General features: G+C 28.5%; 1 protein-coding gene across 6 annotated transcripts in view; it reads right to left on the minus strand.

The window, feature by feature from the left end:
• Positions 1-25818, minus strand: part of p (WD40 repeat domain-containing protein pink) — a 91306-nt gene that overhangs the window by 26145 nt on the left and 39343 nt on the right. For all 6 annotated transcript variants that reach the window (XM_067265407.1, XM_067265332.1, XM_067265458.1 and 3 more), the window contains 10 exons: positions 25640-25701; positions 24669-24855; positions 18407-18537; positions 18204-18330; positions 16050-16132; positions 13161-13244; positions 12745-12845; positions 11207-12638; positions 5220-5401; positions 2724-2850 (listed from right to left, as the gene is read on the minus strand). In XM_067265407.1, the coding sequence (XP_067121508.1) occupies positions 2724-2850; positions 5220-5401; positions 11207-12638; positions 12745-12845; positions 13161-13244; positions 16050-16132; positions 18204-18330; positions 18407-18537; positions 24669-24855; positions 25640-25701 (2516 nt within the window). The remainder of the gene's footprint in view (positions 1-2723; positions 2851-5219; positions 5402-11206; positions 12639-12744; positions 12846-13160; positions 13245-16049; positions 16133-18203; positions 18331-18406; positions 18538-24668; positions 24856-25639; positions 25702-25818) is intronic.

Below are 25818 nucleotides of genomic sequence, written 5' to 3' on the forward strand. Positions count from 1 at the left end.
AAACTGTGGTCTGAAGACCACGTGTTCTGTTGCCTAACCGGTTCGTAACCAACCCCTTGGGTGGTTCACGGTGTAAAGGAGGGACAGGCCCTCATAGCGTAAAAGCTTCCTGTTGTAAAAGTTAATGGGAGAAGGGGAGATATGTGGTCCAAAGATCACGTGTTCTATTGCGTGATCCTTGGGTGGGCCACAGGGTAAAGAAAGGATGGGCCGCATTTCTGAAAAAAAAAAAAAAAAAAAAAAAAAAAAAAAAAAAAAAAAAAAAAAAAAAAGGAGAGAGAGAGAGGAGATCGCGCATGCTCAACGGAATAAGAGGTCTTTTTTAGGGAAAAAAGAATGGAGAGAGGACGTGTAGACAATAGAGTCGTTGAGATTGTTTTTTTGTGTGTGTGTTGTTTCTTTTCTTTTAGTGTCTGTTATAGCGAAGGGACAGAGTAGTGATTGGAAGGACTAAAATAAACTTTAAGTTTCTTGCATTGGAGTCATAGAGCGTGTGATTTATTGCTTTGAAGTTTCGTTTTGTTTTTTTCCTGCACGGGGAATACTCTAAAGATCGAGTACTTCCCCACAAAACAAACATTTTTTTTGAAATAAATGTTTGTTTAGTTAATACAAAATAAATGAGTTTTTAAAATTTTTTGTTGTCTGTTGTATTCAGAATCGCAAAAATGTTATTGCAAAAGATGTCCCTCGAGAATAAAATTGACCTGTCTGAGCGATTTGCTTCGACAAACACGAACACTCTGCTGTTTCGTTTTCGGTGGCCCACCCTGTATATTACAAAATTAAATAAAAGAACTGAGTTCTAATGGCAGAACTATAACAGTTTATTTTAAATTTACAACATTTGAAAATAAACGATTTTAAAATTTGATGTATTAAATGAAAACATAAAACAACATAAATAAAAAAATAAAATAAATTACACGTGTTATTTATTAACCAACATTAAGTCTAGCCCAACTCGTTCTCCTCCCTCATTGGGTTATCAACTAGAGACTGCCAAGCTTTTAGATATCATCATCATCATCTCCTTGAAGTTAATGCATTTGCTCTTTCTAGAGGCTTAGAAGATTTCAAATGCTTTCATTGATCTTAATTTGTTGATGTCATATACTTTTTTTAATAATTTAGCTTGCCTCCCAACATGCCAACACTCCTGGCTCACTTGCAAATTGGGTAAGCATTGTTTATAGACTATTTGTACAAACATTGTATTTATGATCATTGAGCCTTTGATTAACAATCTTTTAGTGGCGCTTATGTATTTTAACTTTCTACTAAAAATCTATCATCCCACATCGATATCATATATACTCCAGAAGCTAAGTTCTGATTTATCAAATCTTTACTATTAGCTAGTAGCTTATAGATGAATTATTTCTGTAAGCTATTCTAGCATTCATATGTTTTGCTAGCTTTTTATATGTAAAAGTAGCCTTGAATCATAGTTCACTACTATAAATTTCTGAACTCTGCCTATCATTACTAAGCTGCAATTTATTAATGCTGTTCTGTATGTTTTTAGCTAACATAACAATCAGATTTTTCCATGAGCTTGCACTAATTTTTTAATCTGCTCTATCTCCTTCATTGTGTCCAAAATATTACAGCAGTGTATGTATGACCTTTGCATCCAGTGTTTTAAATTTTAAATGCTGCTATTTTATAGGAAGGCAAGTAATGTTTTTGAATAATTGTTTATTTAATTTTTTTTCACTTTTGAATATATGCTTTGGTTTAATCATTAATAATTTTTAATATAATTTACATTCACATTCATTCACACACATGCACACACTTTTTATTACATAAAAAAAATCAATTATAATTTTTATTATATACAATAAATCAGAATTAACTTTAATAACAAAGATTTATTAGGTAAAGCCTACAGAAAAAATTTATTTTTGATTTTTTCTTGAATATGAAATATAAACTTTCAAATTTGAAAAATAATGCAGAAGTACATTATTTATTATTGTATTTTTAGCAGTTTGCAAAATGAGATTGATATACACCTATCCCTCGATTTACATGGAAGATAGGTTCCTGAGAAAAATGTGTAAATCGAATTTGTATCTTTTTGAATGTAAAACCGTGTAAATCGAAAAGTATGCAAAAAACGCATAATTTCGTTGTTTATTAATTATGAATTTTTTAAATTTTTTAAAGGTACTGTACATAAATCAAACAAAAATATTGAAAGGCAAAAAATATTCTTTTATTAATTAAAAACAAAGTACAAAGGAACAAAAAATAAAATCTGAAAGATTCATAAAAATGTTATGTAATTGTGTAATGTAATGTAATGTAATGCAATGTAAAAAATGTAATTAAAAATAATGTAATCGTTTGTTACTTATGAATATGAAAAATTAAAATTTTCTGGTTTAAAACTATGTGCAATGAATGCAATTTCATGCGTATGGGGGAGTATCCTATATCGGTTTATCGGTTACTATTTGACGGATTCAAATAAAACTGTCACCTAGTATCCTAAATGTCAACTATAACATATAATTAAGGTGGATTGAAATATAGATGTAGATTAGAGTTAAGAATTGTTCCTTTTGATCATAGCCAGTTTATTTTCTACATTTATTTTTTAAACCATGTAAAAGCGAAAACGTGTAAAAGAAGTACCGTGTAAAACGAGGGATAGGTGTATTCTATTTATATCAAGTTATATAATTGATAAAATTATAAAATTTAGAATTTACCTTGTTTTCCTGGAACTTTCTAATAAATTTGATACATCAACTGGAGTTAAAAATGACCAAAAATCTTCATTATCAACAGATGTATTATATTGCATTGCAGATTCTTTTTCTGTATTGAGAATTTCATCTAAATATAAAAGTTGAATTACAATTATTAATAAATATATTTATAGGTAATAATAATCTATAAAAAATGTTTATTTTCAATTTAAAAATATTAGCTATATTGTTTTAGTTCCATAAGCTAAAAATAACTTACAAAAAATAAATACATTTTATATTGTTTTCCATTCAATTATAGAATTAGACATAGGATAATCCTATCATTGTAATCACTTTGAAACTTGCCTATACTTCTAATAAGCAATTATTCATTGTGACATCGTCACAATGCTAAGCTGCAATTTTTAATTTATTTAATTTAAAATATATGTCCTCCACCTGAAATTGATGCATAAATGGGAGCAATATCCTATTGGAATTGCCAGTTTTCTCTCCCAATAAGTGATCCAAAAGTTGTTAAATTTTGATACAACAGTTCTTGATACTTTTCTGAATTCATTCTACCTTCTATAAATATGTCGTCTGTTTTACCCCCATCCAAATCATGCCTACACCCTCACGGAGCAGACAGCAAGGATGGAGATCCTTGCTGTCTGCTCATTCTGACTTCTTTGTTCTTTCTCAAATCATGCCAGTGGTTAATAACTATAACCGTCAGGTCCATCCAAATTGCATATTTTTTCATCTGAAAAGATTATTTGTTTCCATGCCAATTTGTCTTTGGCCCACTTTAATCTAGCTGTTTTGTGCAACTGTGTTAATTTCAGTTTGGCAACCATTTTTGTAAATTTGGCATTTTTATGATTTTGCATACAGTTGCTTGGTGAAACTGCAATTCGCAATGTTGATGCTGATTCTCTGACAGACAACTTGTTGACCATCGATAGCCGAAAAACCTCTTTTTCATTTCTAGTTGTAAGGAGTTTAGGCCTTCCACATTGCTTATTTCTGCCATAATTTTCACCCTGAGTTAACACATTTCTCACAGTACATGTAGATTAATTTACAGCTGCCAAAATTTGTCTTAAGAGATTGTCATGCTTCTTTTAGTTGGTAAATTTCACATATTTCCAACTCTGTTAATGTTTTTCCATGAGGCATTGTTTTAAATCACAAATAACCGTTTAAAAATTGGCACCACATTTGTAATAATGAATGATACTACTGTCTGGTAACAACTAATTACACCAATAATTAATAAAAAAATTATCATACTAATTTTATGGACCTGTGCTTATACTTTTGAAGCAATCAAAAATTGAAAATCTGTGATAATTTTCTTTGTAATTGTCAGATAGCTCTAAAAATTTCAGAAAATGTTTAAATTGATGTTTTAAACAACATACAAATATAATAAATACATTACTATTGTTGATGTTTTTGTTATTGAAAAAAGTTGGGTGTGTTTATAATTTTGAAACCGACTGTATACAGAATTACAATAACCAGTCTAGTTACTATATATTTCTTAGGAAAACATTGTATTTCATTTTAAAAGTTTTTACAGAAAACTAATCATTACATTTATACAAAAATTAATGTTAGCTAATAAATAATAATAAGAAAAAATTAACTTAAATATTAAAACACATTACATATGTTTAATGACAATTATTACACATTATAGTGCATCATATTACAGCATATTAAAAAAAAATGTATGTAAAAAGGCTACATTTAAATAAAACTACAAGATTAAAAAAATAATAATAATTTAATTTTGACAGCCTACAAGTGAGTGGATTTCCATTACAAATAAAATAAAAATTACAACCATTAGTAAACTATGAACAATCATCATTCTACTTGAGAAATTCTTTTTGGTTTAGACTCTTCCCATTCTATAAGCATTAAGATCTTATCATGGACTCAACCCCAGACCTACAATAGGAGAAGCTGGAGGGTGATGGACAAGGCACAATGTATCTGTGAAAAAGCCTCAAGGTTTCCAACCCAAACTCAAATTTGATCCCTAGAGTGACAAGCTAGCCTTTACCTATCTTAGTGCCAAGACAGAGAAAAACTGTAATAAAAAAAGTTAATGGGTTTTATTGAAATACTGATTCAATAATATGAAATTTCAAAAGAAATGCATTAAAGATTAATGTACATGTAACCAGTAAAATGCATTTCAGTGATAAAAGTATATTCAGAAATATTAAAAAAGAATTTGAAGTTTTAAATATTTCCAAAATATTTATATTTAACAAAGTCTCATCCTTAAAGATCGAACTGTTAAATACAAATGGCAAAGTTTAGCCTATATGGCTCTGTGCCAAAAAACATCAGCAAACCATTAAACACAAATTTAACAGTAAGCTATTTTGTTTGCATTCATTTTTTTTTAATATTTGCTTCTTTTAAAGCTATATTAGTTGTTAATTTATTTATATATCTAAAATTTAATTTTATATTTAACATAAATGTTCTTACCAGATCTTGCTTCTACTGCTTTACTATTTATTCCAGAATCACTCTGATCATCACTAATTCTCTCTTTTGGGCCAACATCTAATAATTCGGACGAATTTTGTCCTTTGTTTCTGAATCGCAATTCAAATTCTCGAAGATTTTGTAAAATACTTTTTGTTCTTGAACTTAATTTGGCTGAAATACTGAAATTAATCAAAATATTTAACATTTTTCAATTATAATAATTTTATTTAATATATTGATATTATTATTATTCACAATTGAAGTTTAGACTATTTACAAAAAATATATATTACATATTTTTTGTAAATAGTCTAAACTAATAGTCTAAAGCAGATGTAAAGTTTGCCTTACGAGTTTTTGGTTTAAAGAACAATCTAGAACATGCAACGTTGGAGGGGATCAAGGGACCCAGTTACGGTTGAGAAAACACTTGATAGGGCTATGATTCTCCTTGCCTTCTGTAAGATTGTTGGTGTAGGGTTCTCACTCATCACCGAGGAGAAAGTCGTTTTCTCTGCATAGCACAAACTTCCTGTCCTTGTCGGAGATTAAAAGTCTCAAGTTGGCTCTGGCAAGGAAGTGCTCTAGTGTTCAGTACTCCACAAAGCCATTGGGTTTACCAGATTCTTGTTTTGCTGTAGCAAGTTTTGTGATTATAGACAATTCCATTTGTGGATATGTAGTGGCCCTCTGACAAGACTTGAGTGCTGCTAACATGGCAGGATCAACTGGAAAAGGTTGGTGTTGGCAGGAGGAATGTACTTAGATCCCCACTGTAAGATTTTATGCACTGCATTAGGCATGTTTTCATCCATGTAGTTGTAATATGGGATATTCACCTCCACTTTGCTCTGTTTGTACAACGAATGTGCTAACCATGTTCGTCATATAAACAGAGATATGCAAAGCATAAGCTTCACTTATCACAAAGCTTACTGCTCATTCAATTTTGAACTTATTTGAATATTTGTTACGTGTTCTTAATGGTTTTGACAAAAGTTTTAATTCAAATTTTAAGCATTCTGTTCTTCATCGGATTATTTCTGTTTAATTTTTAGTAAATTTCCATATTCGCCTGATGACGACAACTATAGGTTCTAAAACCGATAACCGGTGCAAACTATTTTTCGAAATGGCGAACGTTTTCACTGCCCCTCCTGGGCTCTTCCTCAGGCCAATTCTGGATTTGATAATCGAACAGCATAAATAAATGGAACGTGTTCCGTAATTTAAACGATCGAGTACTCGATCGTTTAAATTACGGAACACGTTCCATTTATTTATGCTGTTCGATTATCAAATCCAGAATTGGCCTGAGGAAGAGCCCAGGAGGGGCAGTGAAAACGTTCGCCATTTCGAAAAATAGTTTGCACCGGTTATCGGTTTTAGAAGGTATTTAATTTTTTTGTTTATACAACCCAGTGTGGGAGAAGTGTTAACTATAGGTTCGTTGAAAGCGCTTGCGATAAGAAAACGTACATATAATGCCAATCTCAGTGTTTTTTTCCATTTTATTATTGTCCTATAAGGAATAATGTAAAGTGAATAATCCATTTCTAAACCTCAAAAATGCTCATTTTAATTCTAAAAAATCATAATTTAAACTAAAATAACACAAGTAAATGCCCCAATTAAAGCACAAAACAATTTAAAAAATAATAGATTAAATAACGATGGAAAAAGTAAATAACGCTAAGAATTTTAACACACTGTATATATTATAATGGGTACGTAATTCATTTAGTAATTAGCCTTAAACTAGCCTGACAGAGTTTTGTCAAATTGGTTGGTGTCTAGTCTTATAATATATCGGGTTTAGTGATGTTGTTTATATATTACACCTTGCCGGGGCTTACGATGGCCGGTTGAGTGCCTTATGAGGACGTGGGCACTGAATGTGTCCCCACTGGCATTGTAACAACTGTCGATGGTTATAACGTTAGTTTATATATGCTGGAAGGGGAGATTGGACTGGAGGTCGTGATAGCGTAACTGGCAACGCATCTGCACAGTAAGCAGGAGTTGTGGGTTCGAGTCCCGCTCCAGGCCGATTTTTTTCTCTCAGTAGTTCTTAAATTATTTAAATTAATTAATTAAATTATAATTATTAATGTTAATACGAGATGGCACCTAACGCTCACCTCTAGAGCCAAATTGGTACGTAATTCATTTAGTAATTAGCCTTAAACTAGTCCGATAGAATTTCGGCAGACACCAACCAAGGTGTCTAGTTTCATTTTTTATATTATTTCTTTTCCTTTAAAAGTGTATTTCATAAACCTTTATACAAATTTGTAATTTATGCACATGTCAATAATAATCAATTTAGATAACTTTTAGAAGTACATTAAACTATTCTGTAAATGTACTATTCAGAAGACATCATTTTCTTTTATAGCTCAACAGGTCTTCGAATGAGTGTGTTAGAATTTTCTCATCAAAAGCAGGTTGTTAGGGATCAGAAGGGGTTGAATCCTATCAATAATTTTATCAAACAATCACTTATTGATAAAAAGTATCATGTTAAATTATTTAATTTTTTTTATAATCTAAACTAGGGAGGGCTTTGCTTCCTCACTTCACTTGCTTGTCCCATGGGTTTATTCACTTGTTCAAATATTTCATGATGATTCATCAATTTCCAGTGTTCTAATCTATCTTTCCACTTCTATTCCATTTTTTTATTATCAATAGCTAAACCTATTCCCAATATACTCTGAACTGCTTAACCATGTTTGAAAGTGTGCAAATTACTATAAAGCTACCACCAACCAAAGCCGAAATTATCGGGCTGGAAATCAGGCTATTATTTAAAATTATTTAATTAAATTATAATTATTAAATTTAGCAAGAGATGGTGCCTAATGCCACACTCTAATAGCAAATTATCTTGTAATTTTTAATTAATATAGCCGTTTCCAGCCCAATAATTTCGGCTTTGGTTGGTGGTAGCTTTATATGTTACAGGTTGGCTGTTGTTGTTTATTTGCAAATTACTATGTTTTATAATCTTTTGCATTTTATATTTTTTACTGATTCAGTAATTCATAATTATTACACTTAGTTTTCCATTTTATTTCATAATTTACAGGCCTAAATAAATATTAAACTGTTTGTTTAAGTACTGCTTTTACTCATTTTATTGCAGATTTCTTACTTATTGCATTCACTTCAATTTTAAATGCCTGTTAAAAATTTTTGTTAATTTTCATTATTGTTCATTTTACTAAATTACAGATGCTAATGCTTACTCTAAGTATAAATTTTGAACTTGTCATTGTTGTATTCTTCATAACTTTGCCAACCAATACTGTAAATATGTATAATCAAAAAACTATGCAAAAATAGACAGATTTGTTATGTTATTATTTATCTTAATATCCAATTTTCTATTAATCTAAATAACATTTTTAACCTGGCTCTATCATTTTCTGGATCCATGAGCTAGCACTGAAATAAATCTTTAGATGAAATAAATCAAATAATGTATATTTTTCTAGAGTATTTTAATGTTTGATTTTTTTATCGGGTAAGTATACAATTTGCCTACAGTTAAGTAGTATTATCATATACTTTAATTATTAAATTTAATTTTAATTAATTAAAAATTTTAGGAACATTAAACAAAGATTGGGCTGGATTAATCAAAGAAAATTATTTCTTAAAACTGAGCAGATGTGTTATTAATTGTGGTATTCAGATCCCAATCAATTTCATCTCCAGATAAAAGTACAGTGGTGCCTCGTATAGAGAGGTTTCATATCGACATCACGAGTGACGTCATGAGCATGCGCAATTGTCCAGCGCCATCTTTGTGACTGTTTGTGACTTGTTTACGTTTTGTGTGTGTTCGCGTGCACTTTAACTGGAGTTCTTGTGTTGTTTTTTTTTCGTCGCGAATATCATTATGGTGATTTGTTGTGTAATTGGGTGTAATGCTAGTTCACTCAAGAACAAAGGAACATCATTTTTTAAAATTCCCGTCATTATTTGTCATCAAGGATCCCAAACTGAGGTGCTTTCACGACGAAGGCAAACTGCATGGCTCTCGAGAATTAACCGGAAAAATTTCGTTACGAATAAAGTGAATATTAATACAAGAGTTTGTCAGAAACATTTCATTTCAATATTTACGTTAATAAACACTAAGTTATATTTTAAAACCTAAAAGAGTTTACTGATTTGCTTATATTAATTTAGTTAGGTATAGTGCATTTATAAACGAATAACTAATGTAATTTTAGGATTTAGCTAGTGCAAACTTATAAACATTACACGTTAAAACTAAAAGCAAGTAGGCTTATTATATGCTAGTTTCAACTAGAAAATAAAGGTACTGAACAATTTGAATTAAAAAATTTCCACAGCTGTTTTTAATTAGACTTTTACTTTCAGACAAAAATTCTTAGGTGAGAAATACGTAAAAACACGAGTTTAAACAAACAAAAGAAAACATATCTTTTCAAGCAATATTACTTCGCTGTTATTCATTACTTTTACTTTTATATCAGGAGAAACCCAGCCACTTGTTAAATAGTTATGAGCCTCTAAAGATTTATAAGCTTTCATTTGTGACAGGGTATAGAAATTTGTTGTCAAAACCAAATAGTTTATAATGTCACCAAATTCTACTTTCGGCCACAACTCTTGATCTACGACGAAGTCTGATAAACTGACTTCGTATGGATCGCCTTGAAATAACGAAATTTTCTCTTCGTACAGAGCTGCATCTCGTCCTGTTAGACCGCTAGAATAGCCCACAAGAAAAGAATCTTTTTTAACTTAATCCATGATAATAGAACTGCAGTATTTTTGTACGTTTAAACTAAAAAAGAGACGTCGAATAACAGACGACGTGCAAGCTAAGCGAGCGAAAACTACCACAAAAATGGCGAATGGGCAGAGCAAACGTGTGTTTTATCACGTGACATGCGACCTTGAAACCTCTCTATAATGTACGCCTCGAATAACGGACACTGCGAACAACAGACTTTCTGTTTGGCCGTTACGTAACTCGAGCAACAAACTGGCTGCGAACAACGGACTTTCTGTTTGGCCGTTACGTGACTCAAGCAACGGACTGGCTGCGAACAACAGACTTTCCGGCATAATTGGCGACTGCTCCATGCATTAGTGTTTTCCTAACATACTAAACAAACGTAACCGGAGACGTTGTAGCGGAGCTCTGCGTCTCCGCTACTACGGGAGTGCGCTGCTGTTTGTAGGCATTTAGGAACGACGGTGAAAGAAAGATGGCAGCGCTCGCACTATCGATAGTATCATGATGGAGGAATCTATAATTCTAAAATATGAGCTTTTAAAGGCAAAGGAAGAGTCCCAATTGTAAAATTTAACCATAAAATGGATTATTTGTTGAAAGAGCATTCAAAATAGCCACGAAAAAAATTAGAATGCCGGCTACCATTCGAAAAAAAATTCGTAAAGACACTTACATCACCACGTGCACTAACTTGCGCTTTCACAATTTTTAAATTTTCATTCATAAAACTACATAATGGACCTGGAAACGAAACTATCTGAGCCATGGAAGACGCCATGTTGCTTTTTACCGTAAACTACTGCTACAAGCGGCCGTTTTTGCCGTTCGACAGCGCGCACTCCCCACCAGAATTTAGGAACGCGTTCCGCAGGAATTTTTTAACGGATGTCGCTCGCGCAGAGTTACGCGGAGGAATAAAAGAATGCACCCCATGTTCATTTTTTTATGATACAGTACGGTTATTTTATGCTGCGGAACGAATTAGATGTTTTAACATGTATTTCTATGGGAAAATGCGTTTCGTATAACGGACGTGCACCTGGAACAGATTAAGTACGTTATATGAGGCACCACTGTAATTTATAAATATAATATGATCATATAAATTACTTGCCGATTGCTGTAAGGAATACCTTTATCAATCAAGTAATAATAATATTTAAATTGATATATTATTAAAATAATACAAAATTTATCATCTTACCTGTCTTTGATTTTAGATAATTCAATTATACTAGAATCAACAGTATCTGTTCCTGAGAAAATTGAAAAATCCATACTTGAAGGTAACATCATTCCACCTCCATACATTGCAAATTGAAAATAACTGTCAAAGCTAACAGCATCCTTATAGGTATTACTTAATAGAATTTCATCAATGTCACCCATTGGACTGTTTCTTTCTGATCTACCAAATGGTGTACCTGTTTGAGGTGTTGTTTTGCCACTACTCTGAGATTCTGAAAAAATTAAACTTTCACGTGAACTATTTGTAGAAGAAAAAGTGCTCGGAGTACCTCCAGATTTAAGTCTGTATTCGTAAGGTAGTAAATCTTCAATGGATTTTGGTCTATATTTTTTCACATTGCTACCTGTTTGGGGTGATTCAGTTCTAAACTCTAATTGTGGTTCTAAACACACACTGTGCTTTCTAACTTTATTTTTATCTTCACTATCATAACTTCTTCTATCAAATTCTGGGTAAGTATCTGACATTGGTGTATCTTTATCCTTTTCTGTATATGGTTGATCTTTATGAGCTACAGATGCAAATTCAGATGTAATAATTTCAGAAAGTACTTTTGAATCCCCATCTAGCTCACCTTTAGAAGCAGCTGAAGATAGAGAATTTAATGCATCTTCTGCAGGTGAAATACAGCAAGGAGTTCTGGAAACTTCATTATCTGATGAATTTTGATATAAAGGTTTTTCTGAATTCCATAATTCGGGTGAATCGGGTTCAGTACTTACAGCAGTTTCAATATCGTCATCTTGAGGCCTATCATTTTTCATTTTAATACCCTTTGAATTTGATTTATGCGAATGTGCTTTCTCTTTCAAGACTACTGGTGTTGGAGATCGTGATTGTGGTCGTTTAGCATAAGAATGTGTTCTTCCAGATATTTTTACAGAAGGACTGGAACGAATGATATTGCCATGTGTCTGACGAAACATCGGCGAAGATGATCTCCATCTGGCAGAACGCATTGATGATCTACAATGGCAATCATCATCAGTTTCTTTTTCTCTTCCTCTACTGACAACGTAGATTCCCGAATCTAACTTCATGGGTTCAGACATTGCAGAACTTGCTCTGCTATCCTGAGAATTACTATCAGCCGCAATTTCTAGATGATTCAAAGCGAGCGATAAGCTATCGGCAAGATTCATCCGTCCCATATCCAATATCTTCTGTTTTAAATCAGTCAGAAGGGCTGTTGTCATATGAAACTGCAGAATGCTAGGAGTTAATAAATGAAGTTTAGAAAGAATAAGTTGAGCACTTTGTACTAATAATCCATGTTGATACAGATGGCATACAGCTTTCTCTATAGTAACTAGGGAATATTTGGCAAACTCTCCATTTATGTAATAAATATAAACATCATTTTTGTAGCACTTGGCATTTTTAACTCCTATTCAAAGAAATGTTTAAATAAATTTTAAATCATCCAACATCACCTTTACAGTTTTTAAAAATCAAAATATTACAAAGCTTAAAATCATAATTAAATTTCATACCCGTTATTTCATTATTCCAAAGAATTACTTTGTGTCTTTTAGGATCAAATATATAAAGACCTCTTTGTCCCCAGGTGAGAAGAAAGGGAAATGTTTCAGAACTGAAAATTGAATTATATTATTCCATTGTGTATAGACTAAATATATTTATTAAATTATCAGTATTTAATTTCAATTAACAGCTATTACTTAAAAATTTAAAAAGAAATTTAGATAAGCTAAGCAAATTGCTTTCTATTTTATCTTGTGAAAATATAAACAGTTCATTTTTACAAAATTGCATTTTATTTCAAATGTTCTGTGCTAAAATCTAATCCTTATCTTAAGTGAAATGTATCTTCTCACTCATATTTTAATTCTGTAAGTTAAAACTAAATTCCTAAACCAGTGTGGAAAATTCATAAATTAACTTTTACCTGGGCCAGATAGTATATATTTTATGAAATGCTGCAGACTGTGGATTATATGTCAAATCACCACAATCACTTTCAATTTCTCTCCTGAAATACAATGAATTTTAAAAATTAATCAAAATAAAATTAGAATTTACAGTTTTAAGTGAAAATTAAATTTATATAGTTTCTGTATGATTGAATTTATATAAAATTTATAATTTTTTACAAAAAAACTTTTTTTTCTTAAGAGTAAGGAAATCTTTGCAAATTAATTAAATTATATATTTATTGCCAAATGATTATATTATACAATCTATGCTAATGTTCACTTGTTAATTTTGTTAAACACAAAATTACAGTAATTTCACAGTCTCTTTCTCAATACAAGTTATTAGTTATTATATTAATACAATTCAGTTAACAGTGAAAAAGCAAGTTTTCATAAAATAGATCATACATTTTTTATTCCAGCTTTCATATATCTACAAATCCATTTAATCAACTAGAAAATTTATTTTTAGCATATTTTTTATAACTTATATACAAATTATATCATACTCTCTATAACAACATTTTTTCCTAGTTTACACGTCTTTACTCTCTTAAAAATTAAGTAATTTTTAAGAACTTTTAAGGGCTGCAAAAAAATTTTTAAGCATTTACATCTTCAGTCTTTCATAAACCAATAACCTAAAGAATTGAATATAAGGAGTGTTTTTAATCATTTAAAATTAGATCTAAATCATATTGAACAGTTAACAATGGATAACATTTTGTGTTATAATGTATCAGGTTGTAAAGGTGAAATTTAGACATTTTGAAAAATACTTTACTGACAATTAATTCAACAATGATTACAGTTTAGCCTGGTAGGTAATCACCATCAATCACATGCTGCCACCTTTGCTGCAAACTTTCAATCTTGTGAGCATAGAATAAATAGCTGGGGTTTTTCTTTGAATTTTACAAAATAAAGTAATAAATAATTCAGAAAATTAAAATTAAAATAATGTGTTTTAAAGTTCTTTAATAATGGAGATTCAAGAGAAAAAATAAAGTGAAAACAATATTACAAGACAATTTTATAATTCATTAGTTTTTTATTTATGACCATTTTGACTTTGCTAACGAAAAAATTCAAATTTCTGCTATTTAAATTAACTTGTAAAAGAAATTTTGTAAAATTCAGATGACATTTTCTCATGATCATCTTTCAATATGACTTATTTTGTGTCTATTTTGTAGTATTTTTGATTAACAATTAAACTACATAATTGCATAGTTCAATTGAAAAACTGATAGATATTTAAATAGGGTCTTTTTCTTGAGAGAAAAATTATTATTATAAGATAAATTTAATTATTTTTATAAAAAATTTTTTCATTAAATTTATTAAAAATTTAAAAAAAAAAATCAATAAAAACATGTTTTATATATTTCTACATATGACTGGATTGGGATATTCCTATGTGTGACTCATACAATCAATAAATTGTTTACATAAAGAGTGGAATTCTGACAATTCTTTTTTAGATTTGTTCAAATGAATGACTCATTAATAAATCATCCTAGCTATAAACCACTAAAGTTGTGACTACAAGCTACTCTGTTATCTAGTTCCTGATTGGTCAGCAGAGAATGATTTTCATAGAGAAATATTTTTTGAGTCAGCAATAGAAATTAAGATCTTTTAATGATTTTTCCTCCCTGATTTTTCGTAAAAGTAAATACTTTTAACCATCATAGAAAAACATTAAGCAATTTTTAAGGAATTTTAAGGATTTGTAAGGACATGGAAATTTTGTTTTTATATATACTCTTGTATAATCTCTCAAATAATATTAAGAGACACACCGGAAAAACATTTTAAAATTTCAAATCAAATGCTTAATGGATAATCTTTCAATTATTTTCAAATTGTTGTGTTTCTTTTTAATATTTTCTATTGGCTCTACTTTCATTAATTTTTTTCAAATACTAACATTAAAAAAAATAATAATAAAACTGAATGTAGAGCAACTTCTATGAAATTTCGTTTGTATGAACAAAAGAAAAATAGAATAGAATAGACAAAGAGAAAGACAATGGAAATTCAAGATAGAGAATTGTCCTTGATCTCCTTGTTTAAATAAGTTTGACAGTAAATGTTACTGCTTCATATCGTATAGTTGGAAAATGTTCAAAATTTTTATTCACAAAATTCTTTAATTACAATGATATTTATAACTAAGAATATAAAAGATGGAATATGTAAAAACTTTATCTTACAATTGTTTTGTTTTACTTGTATAGATAATAAGTTGAATGTAATTAGAATCTACACATGCATCTTCATACAAATAAACATCGTACTAAACCCGATAACATTAAGCCAATACATCGCCACCTGCTGTAAATAATCGGACTAACTTTTGGATATAAACGATTAAAGATAGTTTATCCAAAAGTTAGCCTGATTATTTACGGCAGGTGGTGATGTATATGCATCTTCATTTAGAAAAAAGACAAAACATTAAACTAAAAAAAAATTATATTTATTTTTCAAAAACAATATCTATAAATCCATACGAAATATTGCACTCTTTATAGTATATCTCATATTATCTATTTCCTAGAACTACAATAAATATAAAATTTATTAAATTAATATTTATGAAGTTTAATAAGAGATGGTGCCTAACGTCTACCTCTAATATGAAATTATTTAGAATTTAATCAAAAATAATAACAGTAAAGTAGCCTGATTTAATCTAGCAATCATTTGGCATATTACTAAATTTGAAATAAATTATTTTATAAAAATTTTGACATCAGATACATATGTAATATCCAAATATAAGATTATCTAGTCTAATGCAAAGTAACTTAATACAGTAAATGAAGTTAAAAAAAAAACTAACAAATACATACCTGAAGGTAGCTAATTTTACTGGAGCAACAGCCAATGCTTGCTTAAACTGATGTGTATTTAGTACATTTCCTTTCATATCAACCTAAAATATATATTTATGTAAACAACAGTTTCAATTTACATATTTCTTTTATTGCATTTAAATTTTCTTTCTTGTAAATAAAACAGAACAAGTAATTATACAGAATCTCTTATTAACTTATAAAGAAATGATCTTTATAATTAATTAGCCATATTAAAATCTGACAATATCACTTATTTCTTTCTACAGTATATGTTAGACTTGGTTTATATTGATGTATAACTTTATATAAACTAATTGTAATAAACACAAAATTTTTATTCGATAATTTTTAAAGCTATTTTACATTTACATTTGTATTATGTTAAATGTTTTCAATTACAACACAATTTTTTTAAACTATAAATCATACAAATAATTAAAATTGTAATATTAAATTTGAATTTAAAGTCACTGAAAAATGAATAATATTTATTACTATATTTAAAGTTAATATTATAATTTTTACATAAATCCATACAAAATGAACTGCTAGAGTTTTATTAAGCTATATTAAAGCTAACTAATAATTCAAAACAAAGAAATTTGGCTAGAGGTGAGTGGTTAAGCTGTTGTCTCATGATGAATTTAAACATAAATAATTATTTAAAAAATTATAAATAAATTATTTTTTAATAGAATTCAGTTATAAGAACAATTACTTTTCTTCAGTGAAGGCAGATATTTTAAAAGGAACAGATTCACAAGCATATATAATATAAACAATAGATGATAAAATAGTTTTCTGTACACAGAAATGACAATTCATCTCTCTACGTATTATAAGCACATCCAAAAAACGCCCAGAAAGGCAATTCTGTTGATCCAACTTAAAGCATCAAGCCATACAGCTGCTATTATACTAGCATATATGTTAATCTCCTATTGAAAAGTCAAGAATACAGACTGTTCCAAAAGTCTTAGAACAGGCTCTCACAATATTCCTGAAGTATCTCTTCCTACAGACAGCCCTCTATTTTGGATATACAGTACATTCTGTTATCAAACAAAAAACAAACAATTAAATTAACCAACTCCAAAATATCACAACAGAGCTAATCACAATAATCAGGAATAGAATAAGAGAAAAATCTCACAGTTTGCAAAAACAAGATTGTATTTTGTTATACACAGACACAGCTTCAGAGACACATTCATACAAATCATGTAATACTTATTCACCAAAGCAATATTCCTCAATTTATGTAATATTTGGAGTGAATTAGATATCATATATAGCAACCCTTCAACTTAGACGTGATAAACCTCTGTAGCTTCTTTTCCAACAAAAAGGTGGGAGAAAAGAGAACATTTATCCATGACTGATGTGTGTTAAAATATATGAAGTTAGTACATAACAAACAAAAGCCAACAAAAGTACATCCATCTTACATAAAACTAATTCAGTAAAATGCATAGCACGAACTAATGAAAAAGAATCCAAATATGTTTCTTTTTTCAGTCATGTTTTAGCCATTTGTAACAGACTAGATATATCATTTAAACTATATTTTTTACTTCTTATTTAAATATGAGTTGAATTATTTTTTGTATAGAAAAAACCCATCCCATTTAGATTTATTTTCAAAGTAATTAGTTCTCTGAAAACTGCTAGATTTAATTTAATAATTTTTATGTTAGATCAGTGATAAGCAAGTTTTTCTGGATGAAGGCTACAAAGAAACTTCATAGGCTTCTGGGGATTATATATTTTCTTATGGAGTTGCAGGCTCTAAGCCTGCTGAGTACTGAACTAATAAACTAGGTACAATAATAATATAGCTGATTATATGGAAATTAGTAATACATAGTTTATTCTCACTTTTTCTCTAGTTAAATTTAATTTGAATGTTCTTTGTCACAATTAGTGGTTTAATTAGGGTTGCATAATGGCAGGAGACAGAAAACAGGAAGATAAAGTTATGTTGCAAAAGTCTTAGAGAATGTATGTTAGAACCTCACAAGCTGCACACAGCCCAGAGACTGCCAGTTACTTATGACTGTTAGATAGTTAATTTTGTAATGAAAATTTATAGAAAATAAATTTTCTTAACAAAACTAATTTATTGAAATAACTATTATTTAAAGTTACCTCCCAAAATCTTGATCCTGGTCTAGCTGAGAAAATAGTATAAGGATCTTGCAATCGAATACCAGGATAAAAACAAGCTCCATAATCGCCATCTCTCAATTTTTTACCTATTTGAGAATACTGTTCTCTGAAATTAAAAAGAATAGATAGCTAATTGTTACATATGTATATTTTTCTGTAATATTTATAAAAAAGAGTCTTACTTTAATGTATCACAGAGGTAGCAACGTGTCATTGTTGAGACTAGGAGATGATCTTGGACAAAATCCATCTGAACAATTTTTGAATCAAGTTTCATTAAGGAAGTACTTGGCATTTGAAATAAATTTCTTGTCTGCAATAATATATTATTAAACCACTTATAAATTAATCATTTCTTGTATTGATAAAAATTTTTCTGGGCATGAATAAATTGTGATTTTGTTCTTAATTGCATCTTAAAATGAATTAAATTGTTATGTTATTAGAGCTACATTTCCAGCTTAGTCATTTTCTGTAACTATGTATGAAAAATACATGTAAAATCATCAATAACAAAACTGTAATTTAAAAACTTTTAAACAACCATATTTTTCATTATATGATATAAATATTAAAATAAGAATAAGTAATAAAGAATACTATAAAGAATTTTTAAATATTTCCATAGTTTCTCTAATTAAAAACAAAAAAATTTCTTAAAGCTTCCTGTGTGTTAAGCTAAAAGAAAGAAAAAATTATATTTACATGAAAATCACATCTATTCTGATAGAATTTCAAAATATAACAAGTTTCTACATGCTGTTTTGAAATTCTATAATTTTTTTTTGAATATCTTTAAAATAATAAATATTGTAAGAGAATTGTATATATTTTTTAAACCATCATGACTATATCAATTGATTAAAGTCTGAAGTCTCAATACTAAAAATACTCTCATATCATTATTTGAAGTTATTCCATTGGTTGTTAGAATTGAATAACTTCAAACAATGATATGAGAGTATTTTTAGTATTGAGTTAGTAAGTTTATAACTATTTAAAAGAAGAACAAGTTTTTATTGTGTTAAAACATTGTGTTTAATGATAATATTTTTTCTCAAATAATCTTTTGTTTTGTCTGATTTGTGTAATTTCTGTAAAATTTGATATAACTTAAAGGAAATAATGTGGATATTTTACAAAAGTTAGATATTTTATCCAATTATTTTTTAAAAATGAGATAAAACTTTTACAATTTATCACTATTACATTTATAAATCTTTAAGTACAGAGCAATTCTACAGGCCATGTGTAATTTTATACTTCAATAATTGAAGATGTACAAATTTCAAAACAATGCAGTAAAACATAATGATAAACAAAACCCTCTACCAGCACATTTGATTATCATTAAAAACCAAATATTTACAGTTGCACTTGCAGACAACAGGATAATAGAACATTCTATTCCATTATGATATAAACTGAATAAAGTTATCATTTCAAATTAATTTGTGAAACCAAAATACATAGAAAACTGTTATCACTTCAACATAAATGTAAACTCTCAGCACAAAAAAAAAATATATAATATAATAATATTTGAAAGCCTAACTTTTAAAGCTTTTTTTATACATAATAATTTATCAATGTAGAACTGTTTTTTGTTTTATTTACAAATCCTATTAGTAAACCCAAATGAAGACAACTGAAAAGAAAGTGAAGCGTACTTTGGCTTGTAGAATAAAAGTCAATAACATCTGGTAGAAGATAGTATGCTTGTTATTTTATTATAGCAAGTTTACTAATCTTTAATTCTGAAAATCAAAGTATACAGTTTACTTTAATAACTATAGGGAGTGATTTGAAATACTTCAAAATTAAATTCTACAAAAACTATAAGTTTAAATATACTAAACATCCCAAAGCCCAATACATAGATACTTCATCCAAACAATTGTCTTAGGATGCATTTACTTCTGAGTTAGCAGCGCTAATTCTGTACACCGGAAGTGGCGTCATTAGCATGTGTATTCGTGTTTGCTTGTCCAGTTCGAAAGTAAACGTGAACGCTAATAGGAAATATGGCGGTTTCCTGAAAATAATATTGTCAAAGCTGCTATTTTAAATGTTGCGTTACAGATAGAACTACTTGATTCCGAATCAGACGAGGATGATCTTATTGTGGATATAATAGAAAAAATGAAAGAAGAAAAAAGAAAAATAAAGTCAAATAAAAAAGATAGAAATTTTTATTGAAGAGACTGTACCTTTTTATAATCCAACCGATTTTAAACAGCACTTTAGACTTACAAGAGAATCTTTTGAAAGTCTCCTTTAAAAAATAAACCCAATTTTAGAGATGGAAAAATTACTTCCTCTGGAAGACGACCTGTCTCTCCTCAAAAGCAGCTTTTTATACTGCCTATGGGCATTGGCAAATCAAGAATCATTCAGGTTTGTTTATACGAAGCAATATATGAATTATATGCAGTATATAAGAGAATAGCAGATTACACATATATATATAATACATATTTAATGCAATTGTTTTACCCAGTGAGTGGATGTGACGTTGCTCTTTTATGATGTAACTAAACAGAGTTTAAAATCAACAAATAATTGATATTAAATACAAAACATTTTTTTTTTCTTTCTTTTCTCTAAGGGTATTGGTGATTGTTTTAATATGTCTAGACAGACTGCGTAGAATATTTAAATAAGGTTATTTAAATAATTTTAAATAAGGTTTTAAATAAGGTTGTTAATTCTCTTAGTGTTAAATGAAAATGAAAAAAATAATCTCTTGGCCATTACAGAGCAGGATGATGTAAGAATAATGGAATTTTTATACCCAATCTGGTTTTCCTGATATTAGAGGCTCTATTGATGAAATGCATATGGCTATTAAGACATCAACTGAAGAAGCAGCAGCTTACTTCAGTAGAAATAAGTATTACTCTGTCATCATATAAGTTTAGTTTGTAACGAGACAATGGTATTCAAATGATGCAATTTCTTGAGAAGTCATTTCCCATATGTGAGTAAAAATTCATTTGAGTATACAAACTTATGTAATTTTGGATTATTATTAATGCTGTTCATTTCTTTGCGATTTATTTAATGCTCTGAACGTAACATTTCTGAAGATTCCAAACGCGTATAACGTGAACTTCACTTTTAATCATAAACAACGAGTCGAACTTAATTTTTTTCACATCTGTTAATGAAAAAAGCTATTGAACCTTACAATAAAAAAAAATCATTGTAAACATTTTATACAACAAATAATTGAAATTTACCAATAAAAATACTTTCTGCCGTTTATTTTTCCAAAAAGAATTCCATTTTCATTACTTTGTACAGAAAGTAATTTTTTCATGGGAGCAGCCATGTTGAATTATCGCAAAGCTCGACAACGAACAAGCTAGCACTCCAAGCTTACCAATTTCGCTAAACATGACGTCACATAGTTCTAAAGTAAACGCCAGTGAGCGTGGCACTTGGACGAAAGTGTACAGGCTGAGCGTGCTGACAATGAAATTAGCTCAGAAGTAAACGCACCCTTAATGGGGCTCGGATAACGTAACTGGCAAGCACACCACATGGTAAGCAGAGATTGCAGGTTCAAGCCCAGCTCTAGGCTAGTTCTTTTCTTCCAGATGGTTCTAAATTATTTAATGAATTGTTAAAATTATAATTATTAATTTAGATAAGAGATGGCATCTAACATCTACTTCTGGTACCAAATTACATAGTTTATCAAATTTAATAATCATTAATAATGGATTTATAGACAAACTGTTTAAGGAAATCGTTTGGTTGAAGTAACTAAGTTTGGAAAAAATTAAATTAATTATGGTAAATCAACATTAATATTACCTTATTAAAGATAACTGTTCAACTTATATGCAATCATTAAAAATTACCTATACCAAGAAAGACTACAGAAAGGACTAAGTATTTATAATTTAAATAAAATAGAAATGTAAACAAAAAATTTGATGATAAATATAAAATACTTGTTATTCCATCTTGGAATAAATTCTTAGTTAATTTCGATTATTTGTATTGTATGCAATTGAATGCATCAATGCTTTTATTAATTCCATCAAGCAGAAACCTTTATTATACATTATTAACCTTTTGTCAGGCATAACCCAACCTCAGGATGGTATTTTTTTCCTTATGGATACCACTGCTTCCAAGTGCATGTGATCAACTTGAAGAGTATGTTTATTCTCAAAGAGATTTGTGCACTAAACAATACCAGAGTGAGTAATGTTTTCCATTTTTTTCCTGCTATTTTTATTTTCCTTACTTTATTTTTGTTAGTAAACATTAAGAATTAAAAAAATATTTATTATTGATTAAAACCAAACATTTATTTGTATTGTAGATAATTAGTAAATTATAAGTTATAACTGTTACATTATGTAAGCAACTTACTAGAACACCTTGTGAACTTGCAGCCCAGTTTTTATTACTTCCAAATGTTTTCGTTCATATTCAATGAACTTTCTCAAGAAAAAGAGAACACAACAAAAACAAACTCTTAGTACAAAAGCAGAAAACGAACAGGCTGTTCGAATCTTTTGAAATACTTCATCTGTATTTCTAATAATACTGTTTATATTAGGCTAGACGACCATGCTGCAGTCACTTTTGTAGACTCTCAAAAATTGATTGCGAGGCCTTTATGGTTCGCTTTACAAATTTGCCAAGCTTCCACACTGTGTCGGTGTTTACAGTCTCGGACTATCTGCATTAGACTTGCTTGGTCCCACTTGGCTTTGACGTCTTGTGGGTCTGCTTGTGTTCTCTTTTTCTTGAGAAAGTTCATTCAATATGAACGAAAACGTTTGGAAGTAATAAAAACTGGGCTGCAAGTTCACAAGGTGTTCTAGTAAGTTGCTTATATTAAATATTATGCAGTCTTGAACGAGTTACATTATGTTTGTGTTTTAATATTTTTTTACTAGAAAAATTGGTTAGATTGGTTTATTTTTACTATTTGTTTATACAACTTTTATGCTTTTAATTGCAAGTACGATATTTTTATAGATTCATACGACTACAAGACATGTCTTACATTCTTCAAAATCATTTGGAAGAAGAGATGCAAAATGCCAAAACTACTATAAAAGATGAAAGGGAAAGCAACTTAGGTGCAAAAAAATTTTAGAAAGTGATCATGAAAGTGAATCACAATGTGTGGTTTTGATAACATTGACTGTAAAAGTGCAAAATAGTGATATGTTATATTGTATTTTTACTGTATTTTCCTTATTGCTTTTTTGTGTGTGTGCATATTATTATTTTTTCAAATAAATAATTATAATGTATGATGAGTGTTATTTATTATTTAAAAGAAAAAATTATCTGTCTCCAGGACAGGTTGCACCTGACAAAAAGTTAAGATTTGTTTTATTTATTTTCACTAAGTTTGAAAATTAATTTTTTATACCAGAGTTGCTATCTCAAAACCTTTCTGTCTTCATTTTTAATATGCATATTATGCTAAAAATAATATGAATAGGCAATGCATTCCATAAATCAAAAAATTTTTTTATTTATATCAATAGTTAGTAATTAAGTTATTAATTAAAACATTTATAAATTTAATAATTAAAATTAACAATATTTGCTATTATTGTGGATAAATTTTTATAATTAGCAAATTTATGAAGTCAGTCACATATAACAATGAACTATGATAGAACTATGATAATGGCCAAAAAATATTCTCAGAAATCTACATTCATTTACTGTTATGGAGAAATTTGATTAAGGTTATTTGTTAAAATTTCTTAATTAGATTCTTTCCAGTAAATCATTACAATATAATAAACATTTTAAAACAGATATGTTACAAATTATTGTAATTCATTTGTAACTATGAAGAATAAGCAAAAGTAAAAATATAACCAAAAACACACAACTTCAATGTTTGTATCCTTTTCACATTGTAAAATCTTCAAATTTTGTTATATGAATACTGTTTAATTATTTTGAAGGTAAGTTTTTCAAAATGTTTTTAGAAATATTCTAAAATTTTGATTATAATGATTTTGTTGATACTTTCAAAATATATCTTATTTGTATTATAGATAATTAGTAAATTATAAGTTATAACTGTTACATTATGTTTGTGTTTTAATATTTTTTTACTAGAAAAATTAGTTAGATTGGTTTATTGGACAGAATAACTGGTAAATAGTTTAAACATATATTTTGAATACAGTAATATTTATCAAATAAAATAAAACACAAGTTAAATGAAATATTGTTAATTCTTTTTAGTAAGATGAATATAAAATTTATTTAATTTAGTTTTATTTTTAGAATTCAGTTTTAAAATAAAAGTAAGAAACTGTATAGATTCTTCAAATTTTTTTAATAATCAATCAATAATAATAATAATAATAATATTTTTTTGAGAGAAAATAATCTTTCAAAAATATTTGTAATATCAAAATTTTTATATATAATTGGTAAACTTACTCTGGATGTAGATACATTAACAACTGTGACTTTTCCTTTATCATCTCCAACAAATAATTTTGTTGTTGTAGAATTCCATTGCAGACTTGTAACCAGTGCTCCTTTATGCTCATAAGATAATTGTAATCTTTGGGCTTGTGAAGAACTTTTCTCAGCATTATGTTCCACAACAAGCACGTGCCCTCGACTGTAAAATATTACACACTATACAATTGTATTTCACAATTTTATGATACACAAGGCCTTTTATAATAATTATTTGAAATTAATCAGTAAATAAACAAGTTGTGGTTAAATAAGAAGTAAAATATAGTATAATATTGAAAAATAAAAACACTATTTAATACATTTTAATGTTTTAAAAAAGTAATTAAAATATTAGTAAGAAAATTCAAATTTGAAAATTTTTAGCATTTTAACTCTTACACTAAAGTTTTCCTTTTCCCCTTGTATATAAAAATATCATATGCAAATAATTAAAATGTTACCTAATTAATAAGTCATATTGCTTTTTAACCATATAATACTCAGGTTCTATCATCATTTCTAAATGATGCATAAATACACAAAATCTTAGTAGTTTATGTACTGTACATTGCTACTAATCTCTTTAGAATAATAGTGCAACAAGAAATATATATGCAAAATAATCAACATGCAAATTTGCTTTTACAGACAGCAAGTTGCTACTGTACAATACTTATATAATCATTAAATTGAAAAATTTGTAAAAAAAATATTTTAAAATTTAACAGACAACTGAAATTTTAATAAAATTGTAATGTACAATGCCAGAATAACTGGTAAATAAATAACATAAAAATATATTAAAGAAATTGTTTGTATAAGTGATTTTTAAAACTAATATTTTTGAATTGATTACGTAAACAAACATTAGAATTAAAAAAAAATTTGATTTCTATAACTATATTTTCTGGAATTAACTGGAGGCAATTTATACTTTTTCTTACCTGGATGCATAACCAAGCACATTTTCTTCAGCTGCAATGCAAACCTGTACAATAGATCCTTCCTATAAAATATTAATTTTGTCAAATTACAAAATTTCATTAAAAATATTTTATGCCATTAGCAAATACATTAGATTATGTAACTTAAAGTTCTGCAATTATAGTAATGATTTTACTTT

Source organism: Centruroides vittatus, unplaced genomic scaffold (assembly GCF_030686945.1).
Source record: "Centruroides vittatus isolate TY-2023 unplaced genomic scaffold, ASM3068694v2 contig_10, whole genome shotgun sequence".
NCBI classification, from domain to species: Eukaryota; Metazoa; Arthropoda; class Arachnida; order Scorpiones; family Buthidae; genus Centruroides; species Centruroides vittatus.